The sequence below is a fragment of the Cucurbita pepo genome, chromosome 12, assembly GCF_057944985.1.
Source record: "Cucurbita pepo subsp. pepo isolate OVF chromosome 12, ASM5794498v1, whole genome shotgun sequence".
In the NCBI taxonomy this organism is placed as follows: Eukaryota; Viridiplantae; Streptophyta; class Magnoliopsida; order Cucurbitales; family Cucurbitaceae; genus Cucurbita; species Cucurbita pepo.
This window is the reverse complement of record NC_141809.1, coordinates 13,009,730-13,036,607: the sequence shown is the minus strand read 5'-3', so window position 1 is coordinate 13,036,607 and position 26,878 is coordinate 13,009,730. Positions and strand designations below refer to the sequence as shown.

Here is a 26,878-nt window from a genome sequence, read left to right as displayed (position 1 = left end):
GACCAAATTCATAAAGTAATGAAATCTCATGAACGTGAGTTAGCATAACTTGAGATAATCCTTTACTATAATTTTAATTAAAATTTAGTTACAAATATAATTATATATATATATTACAAAAATTTGCATGGACATTTTCCCTTAGTTTCCATTTTATTTCCATAAATATATCAGAACATATAATTAATAGACATCTTTCACTAATATATTTAATATATTTTTTTGATGATAGACACCTGTAACGGTCACACATGCTGAAATATGTTATATTTTCATCTTTTTAAACATTATTTATTTGAATTGAGCTTTAAAAAAAATTTGTCATATTTATAATATTTTTATCCAGAAATAATAAATGTGTCTAATTGGGCCGGCCCAATTGAGAAGCCCAATGAATTGACCAACCCATGGATTCTCATCCAAATGGACTCTATATAAGATGTCCAACTCTTAGCAATGGTTCATTTCGAGCTACTTTCTTTATTAGTTGTCTTCGTCCGCAAGAAAATCACACCGGAGTTGCAGAATCCTACTTCGGATTTCCAAGTTGGAAGTTTCATGGCGCCGGACCCTGAGGATGAGATCAAGGACGAGAAGAATCCTCGCCCCCTCGACGAGGACGATATTGCTCTTCTCAAGACCTATGTATGATAATCTATTGGAGTTTCTTTCTTTTATGCTTTATAAACCCTAAATTCGTGCCTATTTTACTTTCTGTTTCCTCATTTCTTCCTCATTTGTATGTTCTAATCTCCACATCGGATTAGATCCAGCGACTTCAGCAGAATCTCGTTGCTTATGATGTGTGCTCTAAGCTAATTAAGTGTTTTGTATGAACCATTCGAATAGTTTTGATAATTTATCAACCCCGTTTTTACTTTCGGTGTTCCTTAACCTGCGGGAATTTTGAATTCAAGCAAGTTAAGTTTTAAGAGAGGATTTCCTCATTTCATCTGGTCCCTGAGTTGAAATGTCCGGGTAATGTGTGAATTCAGAGGAGCTGCCTCCTGCAGATAAGACGATGGTTTATGAACGAATGAGCATAGCAGCTAAATGTTCGGGGTTGTTTTTCCATACAATTAGGGTCTTCTGAATCTCGAGTTTTTTTTATTCAAGAAACTATGTCCGATGGGTCTTGCGAGAAGGCGCATTTTTTAGAAAATGGAATGTGAGATTCTTAGTTATCAGTTTTTTTCTATCTTGACGTGCAGTTTCAGTGTATTCTCAGTTTTGCTCACCATTATCCTCTTTTGCAGGGTTTGGGACCTTATTCAACCTATATCAAGAAGGTCGAGAAAGAAATCAAGGATATGGCAAAGAAGGTCAATGATTTGTGTGGTATGTGTTACTTCTAGTAATAGAAACCAGCACGTATACGTTGCTATATGTACGTGAATAATCAGTTTATCAGTTTGACTAAATATCTTCATGGATTGCATCACAGGCATTAAGGAGTCTGACACCGGTTTAGCAGCTCCTAGCCAGTGGGATCTTGTATCTGATAAGCAAATGATGCAGGAAGAGCAGCCTCTTCAGGTGCGATTTCAATTAGGTTCGGATGTACCTTTTTTTTTTGGTGGTTTTAGTTTCTGATGCAGCAAATATTTTCTTAATCAGGTGGCGAGATGCACAAAGATCATCAATCCAAATTCTGAAGATGCCAAATATGTTATTAATGTTAAGCAAATTGCCAAGGTTAGCTATCAGTTGCATAGTATGACGCACTCCAAGTTAGTCAAGGCATTGGTTTAAAGGGGGGTTGGGGAGGATAGGGAAATAGAGGGACTTGCTTATTTATGGTCTTAATTTATGATCATGTTTTTTTTTTTTTCATTTATAGTTTATTATCTAGAATTACTCATCAAGCCTGCAGTGGTTCTTTAACTTCTTTTATATTTTATCATGTAGTTTGTTGTTGGACTCGGTGACAAAGTTTCTCCAACAGACATAGAAGAAGGCATGCGTGTAGGGTACGTTTTGGATGTTCTCTACAAATTATTCTTGTCTTTTATTGGTTTAATCTGGCATTGTTCTGCTCTTCACTATGCTGTCCATCATTTTAATAGTTATAAACTTCAATTACCTATGATCAAAAGTTTAGGAAGATATGTACCTCAAGACAGTAGCTTATTTATCTTATATGCATGGTTATTATGTGCTACGTTTATGATGATGGATTTAGCCATTTAGGAATCATCAGCATTCGTCACAGTTATATGTCATTACTGTTTAGGGATGGCAGATTATGAAATGCATTTGCTTGTTTGAAAAATTCTCTTTGGCTTTTGGTTGTCTTCTCTCGTTTTTGTACATGCAATTATGGTGTTGGCCTAAAATTGTTGCCATTTATTCTGCCCTTCAGTGTCGATAGAAATAAATATCAGATTCAAATTCCTTTGCCTCCCAAAATTGATCCAAGTGTGACCATGATGACGGTAGAAGAAAAACCGGATGTGACCTACAACGATGTTGGTGGATGTAAGGAGCAGATAGAGAAAATGCGAGAGGTGTGTAGAAAAAATTTATTTGTATTGCATTTGCCTTTGACTAATTTAAATATTTTACCGATTATTATATTTCTTAGAAACTCAAGTTTTTTACTGCTGTGTTATTTTGTATTCGAAAATGTTGTAGGTTGTTGAGTTACCTATGCTTCATCCTGAGAAGTTTGTAAAGCTAGGAATTGATCCTCCAAAAGGAGTTCTTTGTTATGGTCCCCCTGGAACAGGCAAAACACTTCTAGCACGAGCTGTAGCTAACAGAACAGATGCCTGCTTTATTCGTGTTATTGGAAGTGAACTTGTTCAAAAATATGTTGGTGAGGGGGCTCGTATGGTCAGAGAACTATTCCAGGTTGGCTGTTACTTTATATTTAGTAGTTTTTCCTAGTTCATGTTATAAATGAATGGTGTTCATACTTTTGCATTCTCACTTGTATATTGTTGTGCGCTCTAGATGGCACGTTCCAAAAAGGCTTGCATAGTGTTTTTTGATGAAGTTGATGCCATAGGAGGTGCTCGATTTGATGATGGTGTTGGTGGCGACAATGAGGTCCAACGTACAATGCTTGAAATTGTGAATCAACTAGATGGCTTTGATGCACGTGGAAACATCAAGGTTCTGATGGCAACAAATAGGTAAGTCATTTGATTAGTGGCAGCTGGTCATTTGACAGTAAAGTCTTTCACATGTATCAAACTCACTACAGGGGTTGTGTCTATATGTCTCATCTACTAAACGCTTTGGTTCTAATTGCAAAATAAATGCTGAAAGTCCTGAGTCCTAGTTTTGAAATTATTGACATGCTTGTGAACTAACATTAACTAATTTTCATCTCCCTTCAGGCCTGATACACTTGATCCAGCTCTATTACGACCTGGAAGGCTTGATCGTAAGGTCGAGTTTGGGCTTCCTGATTTGGAAAGTAGGACACAGATCTTTAAAATCCATACAAGGACCATGAATTGTGAGAGGGACATTCGGTTTGAACTCTTGGCTAGGCTTTGCCCAAATTCTACAGGTTAACACTTACAGCATTACCTTTTTCATATATGCTTTTCTGGAATCTTAAGGACCATTTCAGATAAAAGATGGTGTCTGAAGTACTAGAACTCATTTGTCATTCTTCATTTATCATCATTTCATTGTCGGGTGCGATCGAAAACCATAAGTTTTAATAGTTCAAATAACTGTATCCCATGTAATTTTCCAATACCTCTATTTTTTTTTCATATGATTTCCAGCATACTCATGTAGGCTATAGGAGTGAAATGAACATTTTTATTTTTTCTAAACACTATCTCTGTTCTTACAGGGGCCGACATCAGGAGTGTCTGCACAGAAGCTGGAATGTACGCCATCCGAGCTCGAAGGAAGACGGTGACAGAGAAGGACTTCCTTGACGCGGTGAACAAAGTGATCAAGGGGTATCAAAAGTTCAGTGCAACCCCCAAGTATATGGTCTACAATTGAGGATGAAGTTTCCCCTCTTCCTTTCCAAAAAGAAAACATAGGGAGGTGTACTATCAATCATTCAGATACAACTTATTAGACTGCAGTGTCTATTTTCTCCCACATCATGTCGCTGAACCTTTGTTCCTTTGTTTGCATAATTGTGTTTTCGGGATATATCATCCATTTATTGGGCTAAACCAGAGCAACTGGGCTTTATTGTTGAAGGCCTCTATTCATCGGCAACAACAACATTTCAAGGTTGCTGATTTTTAGGTAACTGTTGTCTCTGTCCAAATTCCACTAATTTCTTGGTACTCTCCAATTTCTCTACCAAATCAGGACATAGTGGGTCATCTACCAAATCAGGAGTTCAGGACAATATTATTCAAGGGAAAACAAAACAGTAATCTATCTGTTTTTTTTTTTTTTTTTCTCCTTATATAGAGCTAAATTAATAAAAATATTTATAAACTTTATATTTTGTATTAAAAATATTTAAAAATTTTAAAATTTAATAATTAAAACTTTCTTAAACAATTTAAAAATACATAACTATAAATAAAAAGTTCCATCAACAACTTTTGAGTTTAAAAAAAGTTGGTTTTTTTTTTAAAATTTTTAAATTTTTTTTTTTTTTTTATAAATGAAGTGTTTTGTACAAAATATATTTCAGTTATTGTCATTAATTTTTTATATATAATTTTGAAACTACCAAACACAAACCTACAAAATTAGTTCAGAACTTCCGTACCTTACCAAACTTGATAATGGATAGGCATTTGGCGTCACAGGGGATAGAATCCTCCCAAAAATTGGGTTTTTGTTTGTTTTATTATTATTATTATTATTATAGTTTGTATTTAATTGCTTGCTTTTTTACTTTGGTCAATATATTTTTATGGATAAACATTTTACGTCACAAACTGCTTGAATTCTCCAATAATTTAAGATTTCGTTTAATGGTTAATGAAAAATTAATTGGACTAATGAAATAAGATTTTTCGTATTTTTTGAAACCAATAAAAAAGGAAGCCTTGTATACCAAGTTTAGACCTTACAATAATTGTAAATTAAGTAACATAATAAAATATTGTTTACGAAAGATATAGAAAAATTAAAATTATCGATTTAAATTGACATCTCTTACTTTATTATAAAAACTCGGTCTCCCACCCCAAAATAAGTCTTTAACTTAAATTTACATAAATCTTAAATATTGAATAAAGCAAGAATTAAAGTTAGAAATTTAAACTGAAATTTGACGGAATTATTGATTTTGAGACCCCATCCACAGTATATTACCACTAAATTGGAAGGTCTTTACAGTAAAACTACACATGTGTAAAATAACGGCGTCAATTAACGTAGAACTGAAAAAGGCCCAAAAGAACAGAAAAAAAAAAAAAAAAAAAAAAAACACCATCCGGCAAACTTCCTCTGCTTTGCCGGAAAAAAAAAACCCACCGGTGTCCTGTTACACTCCGCCAGCCAACCTCCTTAAAGATCAAAGAACAGCTTCTCAAACACCTTCATATGTGGAGTCTGCAGCGAAATCGCCACTGACAAGCTGCCATCGTCGGACGCACTCGGGATTATAAACGACAATCCCTCGTACGCGATTCCGCCGGGGCCCATAAAAATCGGCCGGCCCCACCCAAAATCGGCGTCGTGAATAGGCAGCCGAACCCAGCTTGTGATTCCCAAATTGGGGCAACGGAAAGTATGAGCACCACGGACCAACGCCGATAAGTCCGGCTGCATTTCGAGATAGTCCAAAGCCGATCTCAAATAATCATTGTCCATCCGAACCAAGGCGTCGTGGATCTTGCCGGCGGCGAACCACGTCGGGTTCGACATCAGTTCGCCGGCGACGGCGAGCGGCGTAGTTGTGAAGATAACATTACCGAAGTAGCCGTTGGGAAGCGGCGGGCGCAACCGGGCACGGCCGTCGGTGGCAATGTAGAGCTTAGTCTCCTGATCCTCGGGAAGGTCACGCGCCTTGCACGTGCAGCGCCAGACGTGGCCGGAAAGCATCTCATATGAACTGTAGTTGATAGTATTGCCGTTTTCTTTGGATTTGGCTTTGAGTAGATTCAGCTGCTCGCGGGTGAATTTGAATACAGAGACGGTGGTTCCTTCCGAGTTCGGCTGGACCGGAGTTTTCATGGGCGGGGCCGGTTCGTATTCGACGTGACGAAATGCCGGTTGAGGTGGGTCCCGCGCTCTGAGTAGGGTCCGGTCGATGAAGGGCTGAAGCTTAAGGTCGAGGCCACGCGACATGTCGGACCAGGTATTCACAAAGTGGAGACCGGCGAAGCCGTCCGCTAAATGGTGCTGCATTCCAACGCCCAGTGAAACGCCGCCGCATTTGAAGTGTGTCACCTGAACCCAACAAAATCGGAACCAATTCAAAAACAATTATTTTATTTTCTAAATAAATTCCTCCATTAAATATATATATATATATATATATATATATATATATATATATTTACAAAATTTAAAATTAAAGATTATTTAAAATTTTAATTAGAACAAATGTGACGGTGAAATCAAACAATTAATATCATATTGAAGTGGGTGGACAACTGGAAAAAATTGGATCGAGTAAGTTTGGTTTGGTTGGTTTGACCAATATTTATCCTCCTATGGTTAAAATGAAAAATAATTTTTAAAATTTCCTAAAAAATATTTACCTAACTTTTATTATCTAATATTTCAACGGGGTTGTTGTGGGATTTTCTTTTAGTAGCACCACTACCCTTTTCAATAAATCGTACAACTTTACTTTTCATTTTATTTTAGTTTGTGCACTCACGCTTTTTATAAACAATGAGAAAAAATACATATTAATTATTACTAAAATATATTCATTCTATATCATGAGATAATCAAAGAGAACAAATACTAAAAAATTTCATTACCAAATACTCATCGCTAGTTGATGAGTTCAATACAATCAAGTTACAAATTCTTTAAACAAGATCAAATTATTTATTCCCAAATCATTTGCTAGCTTGTACATATGCAAGTGTATAGAAACTTACTTTAAAAAAGAAAAGTCAACAAAAAATTCCCTGGACGGCCAGAAGCATCTCCACAATCATTAGGAAGACCCCGTCTTTTTTAATTCCATTTTAGAGTAATATAATTGTTTTTTCCTTTTGTTTTGGATTCTAAACTTTAAAATTTGTGTATAAAAAATTTGAATCTCAAAAGCTATGGATTAGACCTAATGGATTTAACTATGATTTTTATTATTGTTGAAAAATATAGATATATTTGGAAAAAGTTAAATGGGGAAAAACTAAAAAGGAATGGTAATGATTATTAGGAAAGCCAACTACAGACTACAATTTCGTCTCAACAATTTCAGTTAATTCTAACCAAAATAATTAATAAAATTCCTAAATGAAATTTGTTAAAAAAAGAAAGAAATTAGAGACGAGGCGCGGATTTCATTGTACCTGTAACACCAGCAAAGGATACGATTCGATTCCGCCAGAGTAATCGACGGCTGGAATAAGTTGCCGAAGCTGTAACGTCGGGGCGAAATCACCGAAATCGTCGATAACCGCCGTGGTTTCGGCCTCGACAAGAAGCACACCTTCAGCATTACAGTAGATCTCGATACGACCGTCTTCATCGCGTCTCAACCGTCCGGCCATTGGATAAAACGGCACCAGCGCTTTGCTTAGGCCTTCCTTGAGAACCTGACCGTCGAAGAAATTGGAGGCGCCGGTCGGGCGGTAGAAGTAGACGCTCGGCGTGTGTATACTCGGTATCACCAGATCGACGTTCGAGTTCCAGAGAGTCCTGCGCGGCGTCTCCTCCGCCGGAGTCACCATCGTCGAATCCTTCACCGTGATAATCATCTTGATCGGTCAATCGACGATGAAAAATCGAGAGTTTCAAACAATCGGAACGAAAAATTGGGGACGGAGCGAGGGGAAGAGTGTTAATTACAGTATACTAGGGAGAATGAATCGCCCTGAGATGGTTCCGAAAGAAGTAACGTATAAATAAGAAAACGGGAAACGGGAGTCTCGGTGATCCACCTACCACAATCGCTAATATGTCCGTTTGATCGACCGACACGTGTCCTTCCTCTCGTAAGCGGTTTTTCAGTGGAGAGAAATATACAGGCGGGAGTTGGTAAGACAGCGACCTAACACCGCACCCACTTCAAAACGGTGCGTTTACGAAACTTTTTTTTTAATTATTATTAAATTAATTAATATTTTTTAGAATGTTGGGTTTGAATGAGTGGAGTAAGTTTATAGTAATAGAGGGTGGGGCCCACAATGAACAGACAGGAGATCGACGTGGGTGCATTGCGTTTGCGTTTACAATTTGGATGGTAATGGATCTCGGGTCGGGTCGGGTCGGGTCGGGTCGGCTCGGCTCGGCTCTACCAAACAATATTGGCTTTAAATAGAAAGATACTAACTTTGTTCTTGAAAGAAAAAAAAAAAAAAAAAAAAACTCACTTATTAGTTGTATTTTATTTAATTTTAAGGTAAATATTTATTATTATTATTACATTAATGACATATATGAGCATGCATTTTCTGTTTTAAAATTAATTACCTAACCCAATTTTAGAATTTCATAATAAAATTTAAAGTCTTTCTATTTACAAATATAATAATAGAAAAAACATTAAATTAAATTACTTTTTTAACCTTTTTTAAATGTCAAAATTAAATTGAATTTTGCATTTTTTTTATATAATAAGCTAATTTTATAATTGCATATGGATGATTGAGTCGTATAAATACATTTAACAAAAAAATTAAAAATTTAAAAGCTAGGAAATTATAATTTTCGATTTCGTAATTTCCTTGATAATATATCCTAACCATTCATTAAAATTTTATTATTCTACTCCATCGATTATATATATATATATATATATATATAATCGTGTACGAAAAGAATAATTCAATTAATTAAAATATCAATAAATATACAAACACGTGATTCTGGCAAATAAATAATTTAGATTATAGTTAGATAATTATTTGGTAATTTAGTTTTGAAAACTAAGTTGATAAACGCTGTTTTTCATTAGTTTATTTATTTTGTCAACTAACTATTAGAGATGGTTTCAAAAACAAAAAATATAGAATTGGATAATAATCCAAATATTTATTAAAAAAATCTTTATAAATAAATAAATCATGGGAGAACAAATATAATTAATAATCAGTAAGAGTCATAAATGTGAATATAATATAAATAACCTAATTCATCTTGGACCTATATTTTTAACAACATTTCAGTAAATATCTATTTTAGTGTAAATTATTCGTCTTCTTTCTGCCAGCTTAATGTAAAATATATTTTATACATATTAAAAAGATATTATATATATATATATATATATATATATATTTATTTATTTATTTATTGCTGTAGTTTTTTTTTTTTTTTTTCAATCGATAAGAGCCCGTGACCATTTATGGGCCTTATATGGGCCGAACTTTGAAGGTATCTGGGCCGTCCAGCCCATAATATGTAACTTCAAATGAGTGCACGTGTAGGACACGTGCCCCACCTGCTTCTTTTGAAGTCGAAAATGATCGTAAACTTTTTGCATCTATTGATTGAATTTATTTTTATCATCATCACCATAAATAATAAAAACCAACTGAAGGATCTAAAATTTTTGAACAAAAAGTAAAAAGCACACTAAAAAGATAGATCTCTCTTCCTATCCCTCCGCTGAAACCAGTGTTCGAAGCGATTGGCGGGTGAGTTGTACCTTCAATTTTTGTTTTCTTTCGTTTCTTATCGTTTGTTTGTGTTTGTATTGTCTTGTTTTGTTTGCTATATCAGTTTGAATTTGTGTATGGAGATATTTCTTTTCGATTCCGCCGATCTTTGTTTATTTGGAATTTATTGTGGTTTAAATGATCCGTTTGCTTGCCAAGAATTCTTCAGTTGTTGTTAGTTTGATTTTGATTAATTTCGAATCGGAGTTACCGAAGCAAGCCTGCGTTGCGGGTTTCAGTTGAGTATGGATGTCTGTTGCATTTGATTTTATTTGAATCTTGTGCTTGCTCGGAACCTAAGAAGATAGTTTGGAAGATGGAGGGAGGGTGGTTATGAGAAATGAACATTTCGATGTGTTTAACTCGGGAGGGAGGGGTTTCATATTGCTATTATTAATCTTTGACAGTTAGACTGTTCCTTTGTTGATTTCGTGTGCGTAGTTTGTTTCTTGGTGGATTATCTTTGCTGGTTACTTTTAAGAACCACTTCACTGATAGTAATATATACTGTTATGCGTTATTAAGTTGAATAGCTTTGATGATTTCACGAATCAACATCCGTACATGCGAAAGATTAATGTATTTACTGATTATTTTATCCCAACCAATGCACACTACATATCTTTTGGAATGAGAGTTACTGGAACGTTAACATAATGAAGGGGGCTCGAAGGGCTAAATTGTTGCAGCATCACTTTTTCCCCCTCCCCCCTTGAAATGGTGTAAAGGTCTGCTTCCAAATGATTTTTCTGTGAGGGTGACCTTTTGGTGATTCATGGATTTTATCTAATTCCAGCTTGGAAATGGGGATATATCTCAGCTCCCCCAAAACAGAAAAGGCCTCAGAGGATGGTGAGAATGAAAGTCTTCGGTATGGGGTATCCTCTATGCAAGGGTGGCGTGCAACCATGGAAGATGCTGTGAGTTTTCTGTCTATTGTTTCTGCTCCCTTTGATGGTAAAGTTGTCATGTTGCTGTACTCAGTTATTCATCATGCTCTCTGTTGCTTTATTGACCCATGTAAATTAATAATACATAGGACAAACCAACTTTGGACTATATTATCTCGAGGAAGTTGCAATGTATGCATGTTGAATACTTCTGTTTAAGGAGGTACCCCCAATATTAAATGGAAGATTGCTTTTCAGATTATCTTTTGGTAGTGGTACCATATGTGCTGTCACCTGTGTTGTTTAAGCACACCTTTTAGTGTCCCGGAACTGAGAGTTTGCATCAGAATATCTACAGGACAACGAAAATTTGTAACTTTAGTTTTATATTTAACGCTGCGTGATATTGGGTGCTCGTCTATAAGTATTATACTTTTCATAATGTCCAATCTTTTGAAAGGCTTCTGTCTTATGCATTGCTGGACAGTGACTGCATTTTTGTTTTTTTGTAAACCTACAACCTACTCAAACTCACTTGTATCCCTGTGACCCGTAGAGATGGATGGTTCATCTCAAACTGAGATTGTTGTTAAGTTTGGGACTGGAACTATCTTTTGAAGTCTCTGAAATTGATATGCATTCTTCACGTTCTAAAGGAAGTCTCTGAAATTGATATGCATTCTTCACGTTCTAAAAGGAGTAATCTTTGAGATCTATTATGTTGTGTTGCATATGGATCCAGTCTCACCCTACCTAAGTTTCAGCATGCAGCCTGTCTAGATTTGGACACATCAACATCTTTCTTTGGTGTTTACGATGGCCATGGAGGTTAGCATCTGTTCTTTGAGCAGCATCTCTCTCTCTCTCTCTCTTTCCTATTTTACCAGTAATTATTTGTTACCTGATTGAAATGTTCTTGCATTTCTGTGATGTTTTTTTTAAAAGAAATTTCCCTCATCAAAGTCTATTGAAATGCAGGTAAAGCAGTTTCAAAGTTCTGTGCCAAGTATCTCCATCAACAGGTGCTCAAGCATGAATCATACATGGCTGGGGATTTAGGAACTTCAGTACAGAAGGCCTTTCTTAGGTTATTAATCCACTGGCTTTATTTTAGTCTACATGTTATCCTTAGTGGTTATCTCATTGTCCTGGATTAAGCAGCTGGGAAGTTTCTTATTTTGTTGATGGTGACGAAATAAATAGTGCTTCATGAGTATTTGGGTTTTCTACTGATGAACTGTCTAAAGTTATATAGTTGTGAATTTCATTTGATGCACTAGGTATTTTTTATCATTTGTTTACAAAGATTAATTAACTAAAAATGAAGGGGGTGTAGTCTCTAAATCAGGATATGATGTGGTCCTTGCTTCATCTCTTCCACCTTTGATGGTTGAAATGCTGTTTGTGTCAAGACTGCAAGGTCAACCTTCTTATTATGTCACTCTGAATTGGTGCAGAATGGATGAGATGATGTGTGGACAAAGAGGATGGAGAGAATTAGCTATTTTAGGAGACAAAATGGACAAGATTTCTGGTATGATAGAAGGATTTATATGGTCGCCCAAGAGTGGTGAAGCTAACAATCAAGTGGATGATTGGCCTCCGGAGGAGGTATTTTTATGCACAATTCCCAGTTGCTATGGTGGATTTACTTTCCTTTTCTGTTTTGAGGTGGACATGCGTTTGGAGAAGAGGTAGTTCCCCTCTTTCTTCTGTGTCCAGTTCGATGCCATTTGCAGTTCACTAACTGTATTTCTCTGCATTGGTTTGTAGTAACCTGTGTTGGTTTTGGGTTAAGTTTTGTTATGAAACAATTGTACATTTATGTTTGGGCATGGATTCAATTAAAGTGAGGAGGTGATGTTGCTAACTAGGGACCTCACTCTGACTTTCATGGACCAAATGCTGGAAGCACAGCTTGTGTTGCAATCATACGAAATAACCAACTTGTGGTGGCCAATGCTGGGGATTCTCGCTGTGTCATTTCCAGAAAGGGCCAGGTATTTGCATCAAAAAGATATTTCTCAATTAATTTACATGATCTTAACAGTAGCATATATCTTCATGATCAGAGGTGTGAATAACCAATTGGATGTGTTGAGAAGTGATTGGAATTATGAATTTATAATCAATTAGATGTTTTGAGATGTGATTAGAAGCCTGAAGATGATAACTTATTAGATGTGTAATGATATAATCGCTAGCCGATACTCATGGTTGGTTGCATAATATATTTTTCAATTATTTTTATTCTCATTTCTCTTGCCCAAACTGTCTCTTTTTAATTTATATGAATGGTGGATTTGTTAGATCAATATCCGGTTAAACTTCTATGTCAGTTTGGTCAAATTGCGTTGTATAAGGAGAGAGAGGATAATAGAGATAGGCAGGCAATTGGTCGTATAATATATTTTTCAATTATTTTTATTCTCATTTCTTTTGCCCCAACATATCTCATTTTATTTCATATGAATGGTGGATTTATTAGATCAATATTCGGTTAAACCTCTATGTCAGTTTTGGTCAAATTGCTTTGTATAAGGAGAGAGGATAATAGAGACACGCAGGCAACTGGATGTGTTAATTGGAGTGATGATGAACTGACAATTTCTGTAGTACTGTTTCCTAACCAGATTTCTCCCAACATTTCTCATTTGATATTACTGTTAATCTCTCTCCGATTGTGAAAAAGCATAAATAGATACGGATGTAACAACTCTGACAAATATGATTATTTTGAATGTCATGAAAAGCACTGAAAGTTGGGGAGCTTAATTTGAATAATCGAGATATTTTCATGTGTGTCTAGTGCTCCACCTAACTTCTTCTTCACAGGCATATAACCTATCTAAAGATCACAAGCCTGATCTTGAGGCTGAGAAGGACAGGATTTTGAAAGCCGGTGGATTCATCCGAGTTGGTCGTGTCAATGGAAGTCTCAACTTGGCACGGGCTATAGGTACATCCTCTCTAATTCATAGTTTTAAATTTGGAATATAAATTGGGGAGGGCACGGGCTATAGGTACATACTTTCTAAGTCTTAATTCTACATGTGGAGTATAAATTGAGAATTTCCTTCCGTGACTATAATTGATTTGGAACCCTGTTTTTACAGGTGACATGGAGTTTAAGCAGAATGAAACTATGCCTGCAGAAAAGCAGATTGTAACTGCCAATCCAGATGTAACAACTGTACGTATTCGTGGTTTCAATATTTCAGCCAGGGTGTTATATGCTTATATGTATTTTTTTTTTTTTAATTTCTTTTGATGCAGCGAGTTTTCTAGTTCAAGGGGGGCTCAAATAAAAGTTTTCCTTATTTTTAAAGTTTAATTGACACCTTCTAAGCGAACTAGATGTCCATCATTAAAACTTTGTTGAAGTTTGATTATAATGGTTCTGGAACGGTATCATCATTTTCCTTTTAATCCCTCTCATGTTCTCACGATCTCATTTGTTTTTCTCGTTATTAGGTTGAGCTTTGTGAGGATGACGAATTTCTTGTCATTGCCTGCGATGGCATCTGGTAAGTTTCAGATTTTGTGCTTTAAGGGGAAAAATAATCTCTCTAAAATCCGAATCATTGAGGCATTTAAATTATATATATAGTGCACAGGCACGTATCCAGTCGCGATCTTCAGTAATAGTTATGCTTTGGATTAAAAAATTTCCCACTTCTACGTGTACCATTATAAGCAAGAAAAACCAGCATTGTAGTTCTGAGGCTTTCTAAATTGATACATAAAACCTATAATATGGTAAATGACCATCTCTTTCTCTGCATAGGGATTGTATGTCCAGCCAACAACTGGTTGATTACATTGGAGATCAACTTAAAACGGTAAGTTCGTGTTAAGACACTTGTCAGCTACATTAGTCGAGGTCGTCCATGTAAGCATATATTGAGAAATGAAGGAGGTTGAGTTGGCTTATGCTGATTTCAATTTGTGTCCAATGCAGGAAAGTAAACTCTCAGTCATTTGTGAGAGAGTATTTGACAGATGCTTGGCACCCTCAGTTGGTGGTGAAGGATGTGACAACATGACTATGATCTTGGTTCAATTTAAGAAGCCCATCCACAACCCAAATGCCGCTTCTACTTCTGCTGCGGAGCTGCCTTCAACGTCCAATCAACCGGTGTCTAATCCGAACGAAGGCCCTTCTAAAACTGAATAGATGACACACAATTTTAAAATTGACGAAGCTCACCATTCAGTAAGTTAAATTTTCTCATTGGTCGATAACTTGTTCAAGAGCGATCTTATTTTGTAAAGTAAATTTCTCTTTGTGAATGCCTTTTCTCTTTTGCCTCAGTACTGCGAACTTTCTTCCCTGAGGATAGCTTTATATGACTTGCATTTTTCTTCCACGTTGTGCTTACTTGATCTATTAGACATTTTTGAAAAATTTATGGATCAAATAGATACGGCTCTTAAAAATTTATAGTACATTCAATGATTACAATCATCATATCATATGAGGTTGTTCAGCAAAATTAGGTCGTTACAATGTTATTTGTTATTTAATGTCCTAAGAATAATCGCATGCAACAAAATTAGAGTGAATACTACGATCAGAGGTAAACATTAAGAAGACAGCAATAGAATTTGGAAACAGATTGAGGATTTAACCTATGGCTCCATTAGGTTTTAACTGACTTTTCCCAACCTTGGATTCTAATAGAATTTGAACCCTTTGTTTATTTGTTCATGAAACTTTATTCTCTCTTTTTTTTTAAAAAAGAAAAATTCCAAGGTATTGAATACTTTATATGAATTGAAACCCATCTTCGATCCTGCCCTGCTTCACTTATATACGTATATATACTTTCAATAAATAAATATTTTTCAAGGTATTGAATACTATATTATACTATTGAAATTTGAATTAAAAAAAATGATGTTCAACATTATATTATATATTTCTTATAAGATTATATTAGAAAATGAAAATTATTCATTAATAAATTCTTTGAAAAAAATTTTAAAAATGGGAAACAACCCGTCGGGATCCTGGTCCTTGTGGAGGATTTTTGCCCGGATCCCAAAAAACTAATTGAAGAATTTCATGAGAATGAAGAATGAAATAGGAACGGGGACGAGAAAGACTTACGAACAAAAATAATAATAAATCTGTGAAAATGCATGGAAGAAATGGCCTAGAAGAGGAACAAGTGCAAATCTTGATTCTGAATTACAAATATTGAGATGCTGGAAAGAAGTATTGACTCTCAATATAAGAACCATTTCAACACTAAAAGTAGAATATAAAGAGACAAGTAAAAGGGGCTAAATAGTACAAAAGGGAACAAAAGTTCGTTCTTTATTTCAAAACCACAAGTGTTCCTTGTTGAGTTTTAACTTATCTTCATTTAGTGTCAGCAGATGGAGGAAAAAATGCAAGATATAGGAGATACTACAAAAACTTTTAGCCAACCAAGTGCCCCAAAGAACATCCTCTCTATCAGAAGAAACCCAAAAAAAAAAACAAAAAAAAATCATTTAGCTGATGATGAACCTGAAGAGAGTCTCTGACTTCGTGCTTTATCAGCTCTTTCCATGTAATCTTGATGAGACTGATGCTTTGACCCTGCAAACAATTAAGTGGTGATGATGAGTCATGTCGATTTTAAATAAAGCCTCAAATAGATTTATGTAGCAGTGTGTTTGGGGGCTTTTATCTATTTACGTGGCGGCCGCCTATTGTAGAATCATCGATAACCTAGCTTTACTATCATGTGTGTAAAGATTGATTGTAGGCATACTCTACCCTTCCCGAGAGCCATCGTCATGTTAGCAATTAGCATAGGTTTGTTTGCTCCTAAACCTTTGACTCTATTCCCTGACCAGATTTCACAAAGTAAAGCAGCTTAGGCTTGCTTGCCTTTAGGTAAGGGAATAGTCCAACTTTCGATCCTATTTGACTTCTGGGGAAATTAGAGTGGGGCAAAAGTCTCATAAGATTTTTTTGTAAGTTCAACAACTCCCGGGATGGAAGATTCGAATCTCTGGTCTCTTAGATCGAATATATACACCAGCAGTTTAATCGACACTACTTACTCGCCTATGATCTTATAAGGAAGAATAACTTCAGTTTAGCTACAACCAAATCGACCATGAAAACAATCTAAAAGTAAGCTGACAAACAAAACTTTATAAAGACATTTTCATCAATATGTTACTCTAGAGCACTTCCCATACAGCCCCAAGGCATCACTTTTGATTTCTCTTGGAACATTTCTGAAGTTCAAAAAATCAGTATCGTCAAATCCTCTACAGAATCACCCCAACAGCAAAACGTACAATTTCTAAACATATCGTATCGAAGCTGCCCAGATTCTGAAACCCTAAATTACACAACGAAAAAGTGAACACCCGGACGCCCACAATTGCAATCCAAAGATTGCTGAATTCCCTGTTCGGTTTTCAAGCAAAACTAAGAAGTAATTTTTAAACAGAACTCCATCCAAGAATCGAAATCTTCTTAGTGCACAGCACACGTCAATATTTAAACGTATCCCTTCTTCAAATCCCGGGCAAAAAAAAAAAAAAAAAAAAAAAAAAAAAAAACCAAATCTGCTTTTCCACATCAATTCCTCTCAGCAGAAACAAACGATCATCAGAGATAAGAGTAACAGAAACAAAATTTGGTAAAGGAAAGAACAAAAACCTCGATTCATAAGGGCCCAAGGGATGCCGAAGATGATGCCAATGACGACGATGCCAGCGGCGACGTGCTTCTTCTCACCGCTGTATAAATAGTGCTCCATTCGCGATCTGAAACCACCTCCTCCGCCGATCGAACCGCCGCTCTTGGCCTCGCCGCTCATTTTGTCCGCCGATTGTCTCTCAAAATGGTGTGTTCTTCCAGTTTTACTCAATGCTCGGTGAACCCTTTGGGGGCGTTTGGTTACGGTGTTTTTGATGTCCCGTCTTTGGACTAAATTGACTCTTTCTACATTCCATGTGTACGCCTAATTATAAAATACTTCATAATATTTTTTAAATTCGTATTTAATAGGCATGTTTTTATTTTATTTTTAAATCACGTTTATTATTTATAAAATAAAATTTTGTATCCAATAAAATAAAATTTCAGGTTGGTAGGATGGATGACCCGAGCAATTCAAATAAAGTTTATAACCCAATCCAATTTAACCTTCTACAGGTTGGGTTATTGAATTATTTTTTAAAATTATTTAAAAATAATTTTAATGTTAGCATTCATAACTAAAATTTCATAAAACTTAAATATCAAATATTCACATGGACAACGCATCATTGACATAAAATATTTTTTTTTATTTTCTAAGAGTATAGTAAGGTTGAGTTGATTTGTAATCCTGTTTTTTAAGTTAGTTGAGTTGACTCGATAAAGAAATGTCAACCCGTAAATTGATCCAAATATTCGATTTTTCAATAATTCAACCTAATCCAAACTGAAAAATATCTAACTCGATTAGTCAGGGTATCGAGCTGACAAAATTGAAAAAAAATTATTATTATTATTATTATTATTTTGTAATTTTCAAGCTTGAATTTTAAAAAAATTCTTAAAAGTAAAAACAAATAAAAGAGATCTAAATTTTTTAAAAGATTAAAAAAAAAAAAAAAAACAAATAAATGGCCTCGTGGTTCAATATTTGTTCACTTATAAACGAGTCTGTCACGTACAGTAACTTGGCGGTTCCGTGGCGCCCGGTACCTTCACTTTCTCCCATATAAAAGGGTCTCGTAGTTCAAATTGTAGCCCAAATTCCACCGCCCAGCCGAGCCCTCTGTATCTCACAGTCAGGTACATGAATTCATGGCATGTCTTTCTTCTATTGCAAGAGGGCTCTCCAGAAACTCTCCATTGCCATTTCGTCAACTCCTTGAGCTCATCAATTTCCAAATTCCCGATTCGCCCTTTCAGGCATTTCATCAAACACTTCTCCTGCCTTCTCAGTCCGCTCGTCAATTCTCAGCACTTCCATTCTGTTCTCAGAAAGTTGCCCACCCATTTCACTTTGACACAGTAAGATTCCAAAACCATCGCCCAAACGATGCGCGAAGTGCCCAATTCGTCGAATTGCTTAAACGGGCCGCCCGTTTGCCCTCGGAAGTTGAGGCTATTGCTGCGTTGGGCGAGTTTGATGTCCAGGCAGATCCGAATTTGGTGTACTCCGCAATTTGGGTGTTGAGGGATGATTGGAAATCGTCATTTCTAGCCTTCAAATGGGGTGAGAAGTGGGGATCTATTGACGAAGAAATTTGTAATTTGATGATATGGGTGTTGGGCAATCATAAGAAATTCAGTACTGCTTGGTGTTTGATTAGAGAATTTCATGGATCCTTGTTGAATTCGAGGCAAGCGATGCTTGTCATGATTGATAGGTAAAATTTATTTTCGCATATCTCCATTTACTCTGACATCTCTTTTTGCATTCTGTCATGCCATTTGTAATGACTAGCGAAAACGTTTTTGCATTTTGATTTTACTCGATAACTTAAGACATAGTCTAAGTAACGTGGAAACCATGTAAGAGTCCAAACCTAGTCTTAACCGATATTGTCTTCTTTGTGCTTTGCTTTCGGGCGTCACTCAGTTTTTTAAACTCATTTGCTAGGGAGAGGTTTCCACACCCTTAGGAGTGTTTCGTTTCCCTCGTTTCCCTCTCCAACCGATGTAGGATCTCACAATCTACCCTCTTTAGGGCGATCTCACAATCCACCCCTCTTTAGGGCCTAGCGTTCTCGCTGGTACACTGCCCGGTGTCCACCCCTTTGGGCTTAACATCCTCGTTGGCACACCGTCCGGTGTCTAGCTTTGATACCATTTGTAACAGTCCAAGCCCACCGTTAGCAGATATTGTCCTCTTTGGGATTCCCCTTTCGGGTTCTCCCTCAAGGTTTTTAAAACGCATCTACTAGGGAGAGGTTTTCACACCCTTATAAATAATGTTTCGTTCTCCTCTTCAACTGATGTGGAATCTAACAATTCACCCCCGAGGATCTCACAAATCAAGTTTGTGAACGAAAATGGCCTACTTCAACAAGCTTATATGTAAATGAGTCTTTGTCTATGTGTGTGCGTGTGAGGTTTTCCATGAGCAAGAAGCTTTTGGTTGAAACTGGAGTAGCATTTCATTTTTAATTTGTGTATTCTATTAGATTGAAGGATGGCCAACATATATCTGTGAGATACAGAAAAGGCTTTTTTTGATGCATTCTGTTAATTCGTTTCTTAATGGCTTGAAGGGAGATTAACATCCATAGTTACTTTTGAAAATTGCATACTGTTAACAAGGTTGTTCCTGGATTAAGGTATGCACACGCAAATGAGGCAAGTAAGGCCATTAAGACATTCCACATGATGGAGAAGTTCAGATTGACTCCGGATCAGGAGGCTTTTCATGCCCTCCTCAATTCTCTCTGTAAATATGGGAACATCGAAGAGGCTGAAGAGTTTATGCTTGTAAACAAGAAGCTTTTTCCTTTGGAAACAGAAAGCTTCAACATTATTCTCAATGGCTGGTGCAATGTATCTGTTGATGTGTTTGAAGCGAAGAGAATTTGGAGAGAAATGTCTAAATGTTGTATTTTGCCGGATTCAACTTCTTACACCCTCATGATTTCCTGTTTTTCGAGGACCGGGAACCTTTTCGACTCGCTTAGACTCTATGGTGAGATGAAGAAAAGGGATTGGATTCCAAGCCTTGAAGTCTATAATTCTTTAGCTTATGTGTTGACCCGGGAGAATTGTTTCAGTGAAGCTCTCAAAATCCTTGAGAAAATAAAAGAAGTAGGCTTACAGCCCGACTGCACGACATACAACTCGCTTATACGTCCTCTGTGTGAGGTCGGAAAGCTGGATGAAGCAAAAGATGTACTGACCAAGATGACTGATGACAATATCAGCCCGACGATCGAAACCTACCATTCTTTTATTCAAGGAGCAGATTCTGAAACGAGCTTTGAACTTCTTAAGCAGATGAGACAAAATGGTTTAGGTCCTACAGAGGCTACCTTTGTTATAATGTTTAACAAGTCATTTGAACTAGAACAACCGGATTATGCGTTGAAAGCGTGGGCAGAAATGAAGCGGTATGAGATATCACCTAACTCCGAACATTACGCAGTCTTGGTACAAGGCTTAGCAACATATGGTCTGTTAAAACAGGCCAGAGAATTATATGACCAAATGACATCACATGGATATATCTTACATCCAAAGATTAAAATGCTCGTGAAGGAACCCGAGTTATGTAGCATCGAAGAAGCAACGCAGCAAGTGAGACATAACAAGAAGGGCAAGTTTTTTCATAGAAAAGGGAGCATGATGAGATGGAAATCACATAAACAACAATCTCGAGACGACGCATCGTTTGAGTAGGTAACTTATCTATATATATGCTACTTGAATAGATTTCAATTGAATCATGTTCTTTATTCTGCTAGTATTGTATACGAGATGAGCTGTTTTTCTACTTGGTTCTGGTGTGAGTGGAAGGATTTACTACAATCTTAACCTTATAGCAGAAACCATCTGGCTTTTATGGAGTTTGGTATTAGAAGCATTGGGGTTTGAACTTTTCTCAATCCTTCCAGTCAGCTCCTTTTAAGCCACAAGTTTATGTTCTTGCAAAACAAACAGGGTGGTTCATGGGTGCATTTACTTTAGGATTATATTGCTGGTCTTTGATTAGATCTTGTTGGGATGTGGACGTAGTTCCACATCGGTTAGAAATATACACGATCCCAAGGACAACATCATACTAGGATGAATCGTTGCCCCCAACAAATTAAATTCTCATCTCTTTCATTGAATGGAGGATGACTTTGAAATCTTTTAGCCACCTTATTTATATTTACCCATAGGAGGAGAAACCCGAAAGAGAAAGTCCAAAGAGGACAATATTTGCTAGCGGTGGGCTTGGGCAGTTACAAATGATATCAGAGCTAGACACCGGCCGATGTGCCAACGAGGAGGCCGAGCCCCGAAGGGGGGTGGATTGAGGGTCCCACATCGATTAATGGTTCTACATTTAGGTAGATTCTGAAGATTCTGGATATATAGTTAGTGTTGCTTTTGATTTTAACAGCTTTTTGATGGTTCATAGTCGAAACTTTTGACTGTCCGTCTTGTCTGAATCCTTGGTCTGGTAAAGGAATAAGAATTCATTGTGAAAGCTACTGAAAAAGCATTCATTCCTTCCCATTGGCGCAAAGCTCGAAGAGAACACACGCATGGGCTAGTAACAAGAACAATACGACACCGTTTTCTTTTTCCTCATTTGAAGGCATAGGCAGGCTGTTTGGTGGTTGGATGACGAGAAAGGTTAACTCCCGGTAGCCCTTTATGTAGCTTCCTTTGTTGGAATTGGCCATTACAAAAGTTCCTAAACTCACTTGAAGGACTACCTTTTCAAGCATGGATAATGTTTCAAGGAAAGAGAATTAAGAGAATATTTTGAGTTCCTATAAATTAAAGTTAAAAAGCTTTTGTTTTTTCCTTGGATTGTATGGATGGAAAAACCTTCTATTTCCGTCAAATGACCCGGCCTCCCCGGACTCTTCCACCGTCCAGGCTACCTTTCCTGTCTATGCTATGTTCCCCGGCGCAAGCTAACCACGCTTCGCGCCTGCGATGTTTTCGTATTTTGTTTCCTAGTTTTCATATTTTTGTCTATTTGGTCTAACGACCTTTTTAATGTTTAATAGGTGTTAAAACTTTCTTGTTTGTGTCTGACCTTTTAATGTTTAATAGGTGTTAAAACTTTCTTGTTTGTGTCTGTTTTGCCTGAATCTTAAATTGGTTTAATAGATTTCTAAAAGTTTCAATTGTGTCTAATTCATCTTTGAACTATTTAGTGTTCTTTAGAACTCATGACATATCATACTAAATCAATATGTCAGAGATCTGTTTAACACCCTTAAACCTTAGGAACTTATTTGACACTAAGTGCTGCATTTTAGACACGAACTTAGAAGCTCATGATCTGTATACACGGATTATATGAGTTTCTAAGACTTTTTTTTTTTTTTAAGGAAAGAAAAGAAAAGGAATTAAAGAAAGATGTTATGGGAGTTATAGGGTGATAAAGTGGTTGGCAAAGGTTGCAGTATATACATAAGCTCATCTTTTTACCACAAGTGGTTGCTTCTTTTGAGGATTGAAAAGGAAAGGCATTGGCCCATCTCATCCATTATGTCAAATTCAAACACAACAACCTTTTTCTTCTTTTTACCCTCACACTTTTCCATTTAACTTTATCAAAATCATATACTTTACACAGTCAATTTCATAAATGTCAACTAATTAAAATTACTCTCAAGTAAAAATATGTCTAAACTCAAAAGAATCTTCGGGTTTCGTATTAAATTATTATTGTCTTTATCATCTTTGTTTTAACTTTCTTTTCATTGTCAACAAATTTGAATGATTATTATTGTAACAGTCCAAGTTCACTGTTAGCAAATATTGTCTGCTTTGGCCCGTTACGTATCGTTGTCAACGTCATGATTTTAAAACGTGTTTGTTAGGGAGAGGTTTCTACACCCTTATAAGGAATGCTTCGTTCCCCTCTCCATCCGACGTGAGATCTCACAATCCACCCCCTTGGAGGTCCAGCGTCCTCACTGGCACACCTTCCGATGTCTGGCTTTAATACCATTTGTAACATTCCAAGCCCATTGTGTTAGGTTCGCACAACAACTCACACACTCAATCTAAATGAAGACAATGAACATAGAAAGAGAAAATCCAAGGAGGAATATTGGCTAAAGTTTATATTCTCTATATTCTCTCCTATGGTACAATATTCCTCCTTGCATTCTTTCTTTGTGCTCATCTAGATCGAGTATGTGCGTTGATGTGCAATCCTAACACACCGCTAGCAGATATTGTCCACTTTGCTCTGTTACGTATTGCCGTCAGGCAAACACAACACACCGCTAGCAGATATTGTCCACTTTGCTCCGTTACGTATTGCCGTCAGGCAAACACATTTTAAAACTACGATACTGATGGTAATACGTAACGGACCAAAACGGGCAATATCAACTAATGGTGACCTTAGGCTATTACAATTATACTTCGAAAAAGCAAGAATTTTCAACACTAATTTAACAGCATATTTCCATTAGTGAAGAAACTGATCATTTCAATGGGGGAAACAACAAAACAAAGAGCTAAAAACCCCTACTCTGCACTGATTTTCTGTTTCCTCCTTGACCTGCTGAACCATTTTGAAGGTGGTGAAGGAGAAAACTCAAATGGGATTTGTGGAAGCTCCATTTCTCCCTTCAAAATCTTCACAATTTCCCCTATCTCTGGCCTCATTTCTGGCATCTTTTGCAAACATATCAGAGCCAAGTTTATGCACAAGCTTGCTTGCTCCTTGTTATACTCATCTTTCAACCTCTCGTCCACCAGCTCCAACACGTTCCCCGACTGCGCCAAATGCCGACACCAACTTATAAGGTTCGCCTTCTCGAGCTTCATCGGCGATGCTAGAACATGCAACGGTCGTCTTCCTGAGACGATCACGAGTATTAGGACTCCTAAACTGTATATATCAGCTTTCTCCATCAGGAATCCACAACCTCCATATTCTGGTGCTACATAACATAGTGTCCCTCTCATGCTGGTTGTGCTGCTGAGTTCTCTGCTGAATAGCTCCCCACTGCACATGTCACTGCCGATAGATCGAGCGTTCTTCTTCTTCTTCCAACCCCGTCTGAAGCTAAACTCCCCGTCGAGATCGGACTGGTTTGGGTCTTGTCGTCTCGACCGCTTTCGTTGAAGGAAGTAAAACCGTTTCCCCAAACCCAAATGTGGTAGTTGTAGGCTTTTGTTCCATTTGCTGTCTAGTCTTTTCCCCTTGTTGCTTTTCCTGCTAATCTCAGCAAAGTTCTCTTCCTTCCACCATTCCTGCATCTTCTTTTGCTTCTTCTTCTTGTTGTTCCTAGCTTTCGATTCGTTACGCTCCATCTCAGTTGAACCATTTTCGAACCCGAATGCACCTATCTTCGAACCATCATCCATATTCTCCAATGGAACAGAACAATTGCTGCTAGCTTTCTCAGGAACATTCTTAGCTTCTTCATCCCAATTTGGGTTAGCTGCTGGATAAATCTGGCTCCCTATCCACTCCATAACATAATCTTTGCTACAGAGCTCGCCGCTCCCGTCCTGTCGCCACCACCAGTCCTTCCCCCATTGTTTACCATTCCCTCCATCATCAGGAGCAGCAGCAGCAGCAGCAGAATCATAAGGCACAAAACGATGACTCCAATCATCACCATTAACATCTAAACTTGATACCTCCTTCCCTTTCCCATCTCCCTCACTTGAAATATTGGCATTATAACTCAAAGAATTCACATTCAATCCCTTAACATTATAAGATGTTCTACTGTTCTTGGAAGAAGAAGAAGCCTGCAAAGCAAGAGCAAAATCTACCTCCGTGTTGCTGCTCTCCACCGGAGTACCAATGGCCGGAGTTTCAGTATAATCTTGGCTCTTCCACAGCTCTTGGCTCCGACCCAGTTCTTGACTGAACAAATCAACGCCAAATTCTCCTTCAACTTTGATTCTTGACAACCCAAAGTCTGAAATCTTGGCTCGTTGCTCCATATCAAGAAGCACATTGCTGGGCTTGATATCCCCATGAATCACCGGTGGATCACAGCCAAGATGGAGAAATTCCAAAGCTCTAGTAATGTCTAAAACGATGTCGAATCTTGTTTCCCAGCATAACCCACTTAACCCATCTGAGAAAAGCGACTCCTGGAGGCTTCTATTAGGCATATACTCATAAACAAGCACACGTTTGTTCTTTTCAACGCAGTATCCCAAAAGGGTCACCAAGAAAGGGGATCTTAACCCACCAAGAATCTGCAGCTCATTCTGAAACTCCCTCTCTGTTTCAAGAGAAACAGAGTCCAATCGCTTAATAGCTATCAATTTCCCATCTCTCAAAACCCCTTTAAAGACAGTTCCGGAGCCGCCTTTTCCGATTATGTTAGCGGAATCGAAATGGTTTGTGGCCCTTTTGAGCTCTCTGTAAGAGAATCGCTGAAGCTTAAGAGGAGCGCTGGAATCGAAGGGAATGGTTTTGGCTCTGTTCTCAAAGGAATGCCAGAGATGGTAGAGGAAATAGAGAACAGAGAAGAAAATGACGACGGAGGCAGAGATGGTGAGAGCCAAGAACAAGACCTTCGTTCTCGAGAAGAAACCCGGCGGCGATTCTCCGGCGACGGCGGCGGCGGGACTGGAAGCAAAGGGTCTAGAGGGCATTTTGTAGAGAAATCAGCAAATGGGTCTGCAAGAAAACTGAAAAACAAGCATCATTTCATCGATCCGCTTCAATTTGTAACGAAAAATCGGGTTTCTGATCGAGGGGTGATGAAGAATTGATGAAGAACCGATGAAAAAGTGATGAAGAAAGGGGGGGGGGGGGGGGGGGGAGAGGGATTTGTTGTGGTGGGTAGTGGGAGTATAATAATGGGATGAATCGGTGATTAGGAAATGAAGAGTGATGGTGGAGGGACCCAAGAAGGTTTTGACTAAAGAGAGAATTTGTTTGAAATATTTCATAATTGAAAAAGGAAGAATAATGATGATAATGAAAATGGAGGGAAGAACAGAGGAATATATGGATTACAGTGAAGAAGACGATGAAGATAAGTCTTTATAAACACAAACTTTGTCTTACGCGCCCATCATCGTGTTGCCTTCCACGCCTTTGTTCTACCTTTTCATAATACCTTTAATTCTACGTTAAATCAAAAGCTTATATTTTTTTAAATTTGTTTGCTTATATATTTTACACCGATCCTCTAATTCAGCAGTGTGATTGTGACAAGTGGTATCAATACTAGAAATCTCAACACAGTGTGATTGTGATAAGTGGTATCAATACTGAAAGTCTGACATAGATGGGAGAAGGAAACAAAATGTTTCTTATAAGTGCGTGAAAACCTTCTTTAATGGTCGTTAAATGTGAACTTTTCTATTTTATACATAGAATTAACACGAGCGTATAACCCATTTACTTAGTGATTTAGATACTTAAATAAACGAACGTGTTAAAATAAATTTAATGCAAAATTCATTGGCCTTGGATTCCTTGGTGCCTTTTTTATATTTATATTTATTATTTTTACTTTGGCACTCACATGCCTAAAAGCTTTGCCAATTGTACATTTCAATAATTAAAGGGAAACAAAAGGGATTGGTTGGGTCAGAAAAAAATAAGATTTTTTATTTTT

At 37.1% G+C, this 26,878-nt stretch overlaps 6 protein-coding genes across 10 annotated transcripts; 3 read left to right on the top strand and 3 right to left on the bottom strand.

The window, feature by feature from the left end:
- Nucleotides 1-462: 462 nt before the first annotated feature.
- Nucleotides 463-4,231, top strand: LOC111807436 (26S proteasome regulatory subunit 7). The gene is made up of 10 exons (XM_023693169.2): nt 463-645; nt 1,257-1,338; nt 1,445-1,536; nt 1,618-1,695; nt 1,909-1,970; nt 2,363-2,507; nt 2,635-2,853; nt 2,956-3,137; nt 3,345-3,520; nt 3,815-4,231. The coding sequence occupies exons 1-10, from the start codon at nt 559-561 to the stop codon at nt 3,970-3,972; spliced, it is 1,281 nt and encodes a 426-aa protein (XP_023548937.1). The 5' UTR covers nt 463-558; the 3' UTR covers nt 3,973-4,231.
- Nucleotides 4,232-5,199: 968 nt separating this feature from the next.
- On the bottom strand, nt 5,200-7,888 carry LOC111806647 (shikimate O-hydroxycinnamoyltransferase). Its single transcript, XM_023692026.2, has 2 exons — nt 7,422-7,888; nt 5,200-6,336 (listed from the first exon to the last, which is right to left on the bottom strand). Exons 1-2 carry the CDS (start codon nt 7,827-7,829, stop codon nt 5,452-5,454), a joined length of 1,293 nt encoding a protein of 430 aa, XP_023547794.1. The 5' UTR covers nt 7,830-7,888; the 3' UTR covers nt 5,200-5,451.
- A 1,692-nt stretch (nt 7,889-9,580) lies between these two features.
- On the top strand, nt 9,581-14,991 carry LOC111806649 (putative protein phosphatase 2C 60). Of its 3 annotated transcripts, none has more exons than XM_023692027.2 (11): nt 9,581-9,710; nt 10,528-10,651; nt 11,386-11,449; nt 11,600-11,708; nt 12,079-12,232; nt 12,496-12,621; nt 13,457-13,580; nt 13,738-13,814; nt 14,096-14,148; nt 14,409-14,463; nt 14,583-14,991. In XM_023692027.2, exons 2-11 carry the CDS (start codon nt 10,535-10,537, stop codon nt 14,796-14,798), a joined length of 1,095 nt encoding a protein of 364 aa, XP_023547795.2. In that variant the 5' UTR covers nt 9,581-9,710; nt 10,528-10,534; the 3' UTR covers nt 14,799-14,991. The 3 variants fall into 3 exon arrangements, with proteins under 3 accessions (XP_023547795.2, XP_086985126.1, XP_086985125.1); XM_087129000.1 differs by having other exon boundaries at nt 9,584-9,710; nt 10,552-10,651; XM_087128999.1 differs by lacking the exon at nt 9,581-9,710 and having other exon boundaries at nt 10,539-10,651; nt 11,364-11,449.
- Nucleotides 14,992-15,915: 924 nt separating this feature from the next.
- Nucleotides 15,916-17,547, bottom strand: LOC111806650 (GAG1At protein). The gene is made up of 2 exons (XM_023692028.2): nt 17,292-17,547; nt 15,916-16,211 (listed from the first exon to the last, which is right to left on the bottom strand). Exons 1-2 carry the CDS (start codon nt 17,449-17,451, stop codon nt 16,120-16,122), a joined length of 252 nt encoding a protein of 83 aa, XP_023547796.1. The 5' UTR covers nt 17,452-17,547; the 3' UTR covers nt 15,916-16,119.
- Nucleotides 17,548-18,292: 745 nt separating this feature from the next.
- Nucleotides 18,293-22,149, top strand: LOC111806646 (Tetratricopeptide repeat (TPR)-like superfamily protein). 3 transcript variants are annotated; one of them, XM_087128858.1, is made up of 3 exons: nt 18,293-18,997; nt 19,928-20,992; nt 21,482-22,149. In XM_087128858.1, the coding sequence occupies exons 1-3, from the start codon at nt 18,429-18,431 to the stop codon at nt 21,552-21,554; spliced, it is 1,707 nt and encodes a 568-aa protein (XP_086984984.1). In that variant the 5' UTR covers nt 18,293-18,428; the 3' UTR covers nt 21,555-22,149. The 3 variants fall into 3 exon arrangements, with proteins under 3 accessions (XP_086984984.1, XP_023547792.2, XP_023547793.2); XM_023692024.2 differs by having other exon boundaries at nt 19,928-20,996; nt 21,772-22,149; XM_023692025.2 differs by having other exon boundaries at nt 19,928-20,996.
- A 1,575-nt stretch (nt 22,150-23,724) lies between these two features.
- Nucleotides 23,725-26,263, bottom strand: LOC111807534 (Protein kinase superfamily protein). Its single transcript, XM_023693291.2, has one exon. The coding sequence runs from the start codon at nt 25,902-25,904 to the stop codon at nt 23,805-23,807; it is 2,100 nt and encodes a 699-aa protein (XP_023549059.1). The 5' UTR covers nt 25,905-26,263; the 3' UTR covers nt 23,725-23,804.
- Between the last annotated feature and the right edge of the window lie 615 nt (nt 26,264-26,878).

Bases quoted from the DNA above. Each gene is read 5' to 3' on its own strand.
- LOC111807436 (XM_023693169.2), top strand. From the start codon at position 559: ATGGCGCCGGACCCTGAGGATGAGATCAAGGACGAGAAGAATCCTCGC. The intron at 1,537-1,617 runs GTGCGATTTCAA...TTTCTTAATCAG, and splicing joins AGGAAGAGCAGCCTCTTCAG to GTGGCGAGATGCACAAAGAT. The intron at 2,854-2,955 runs GTTGGCTGTTAC...TGTGCGCTCTAG, and splicing joins TGGTCAGAGAACTATTCCAG to ATGGCACGTTCCAAAAAGGC.
- LOC111806646 (XM_087128858.1), top strand. From the start codon at position 18,429: ATGGCATGTCTTTCTTCTATTGCAAGAGGGCTCTCCAGAAACTCTCCA. The intron at 18,998-19,927 runs GTAAAATTTATT...TCCTGGATTAAG, and splicing joins ATGCTTGTCATGATTGATAG to GTATGCACACGCAAATGAGG. The intron at 20,993-21,481 runs GTAGGTAACTTA...ATTTACCCATAG, and splicing joins CGAGACGACGCATCGTTTGA to GAGGAGAAACCCGAAAGAGA.
- LOC111807534 (XM_023693291.2), bottom strand. From the start codon at position 25,904: ATGCCCTCTAGACCCTTTGCTTCCAGTCCCGCCGCCGCCGTCGCCGGA.
- LOC111806649 (XM_023692027.2), top strand. From the start codon at position 10,535: ATGGGGATATATCTCAGCTCCCCCAAAACAGAAAAGGCCTCAGAGGAT. The intron at 11,709-12,078 runs GTTATTAATCCA...GAATTGGTGCAG, and splicing joins GTACAGAAGGCCTTTCTTAG to AATGGATGAGATGATGTGTG. The intron at 14,149-14,408 runs GTAAGTTTCAGA...TTCTCTGCATAG, and splicing joins ATTGCCTGCGATGGCATCTG to GGATTGTATGTCCAGCCAAC.
- LOC111806650 (XM_023692028.2), bottom strand. From the start codon at position 17,451: ATGAGCGGCGAGGCCAAGAGCGGCGGTTCGATCGGCGGAGGAGGTGGT. The intron at 16,212-17,291 runs GTTTTTGTTCTT...AATTGTTTGCAG, and splicing joins TTGGGCCCTTATGAATCGAG to GGTCAAAGCATCAGTCTCAT.
- LOC111806647 (XM_023692026.2), bottom strand. From the start codon at position 7,829: ATGATTATCACGGTGAAGGATTCGACGATGGTGACTCCGGCGGAGGAG. The intron at 6,337-7,421 runs GTACAATGAAAT...TGTTGGGTTCAG, and splicing joins ATCCTTTGCTGGTGTTACAG to GTGACACACTTCAAATGCGG.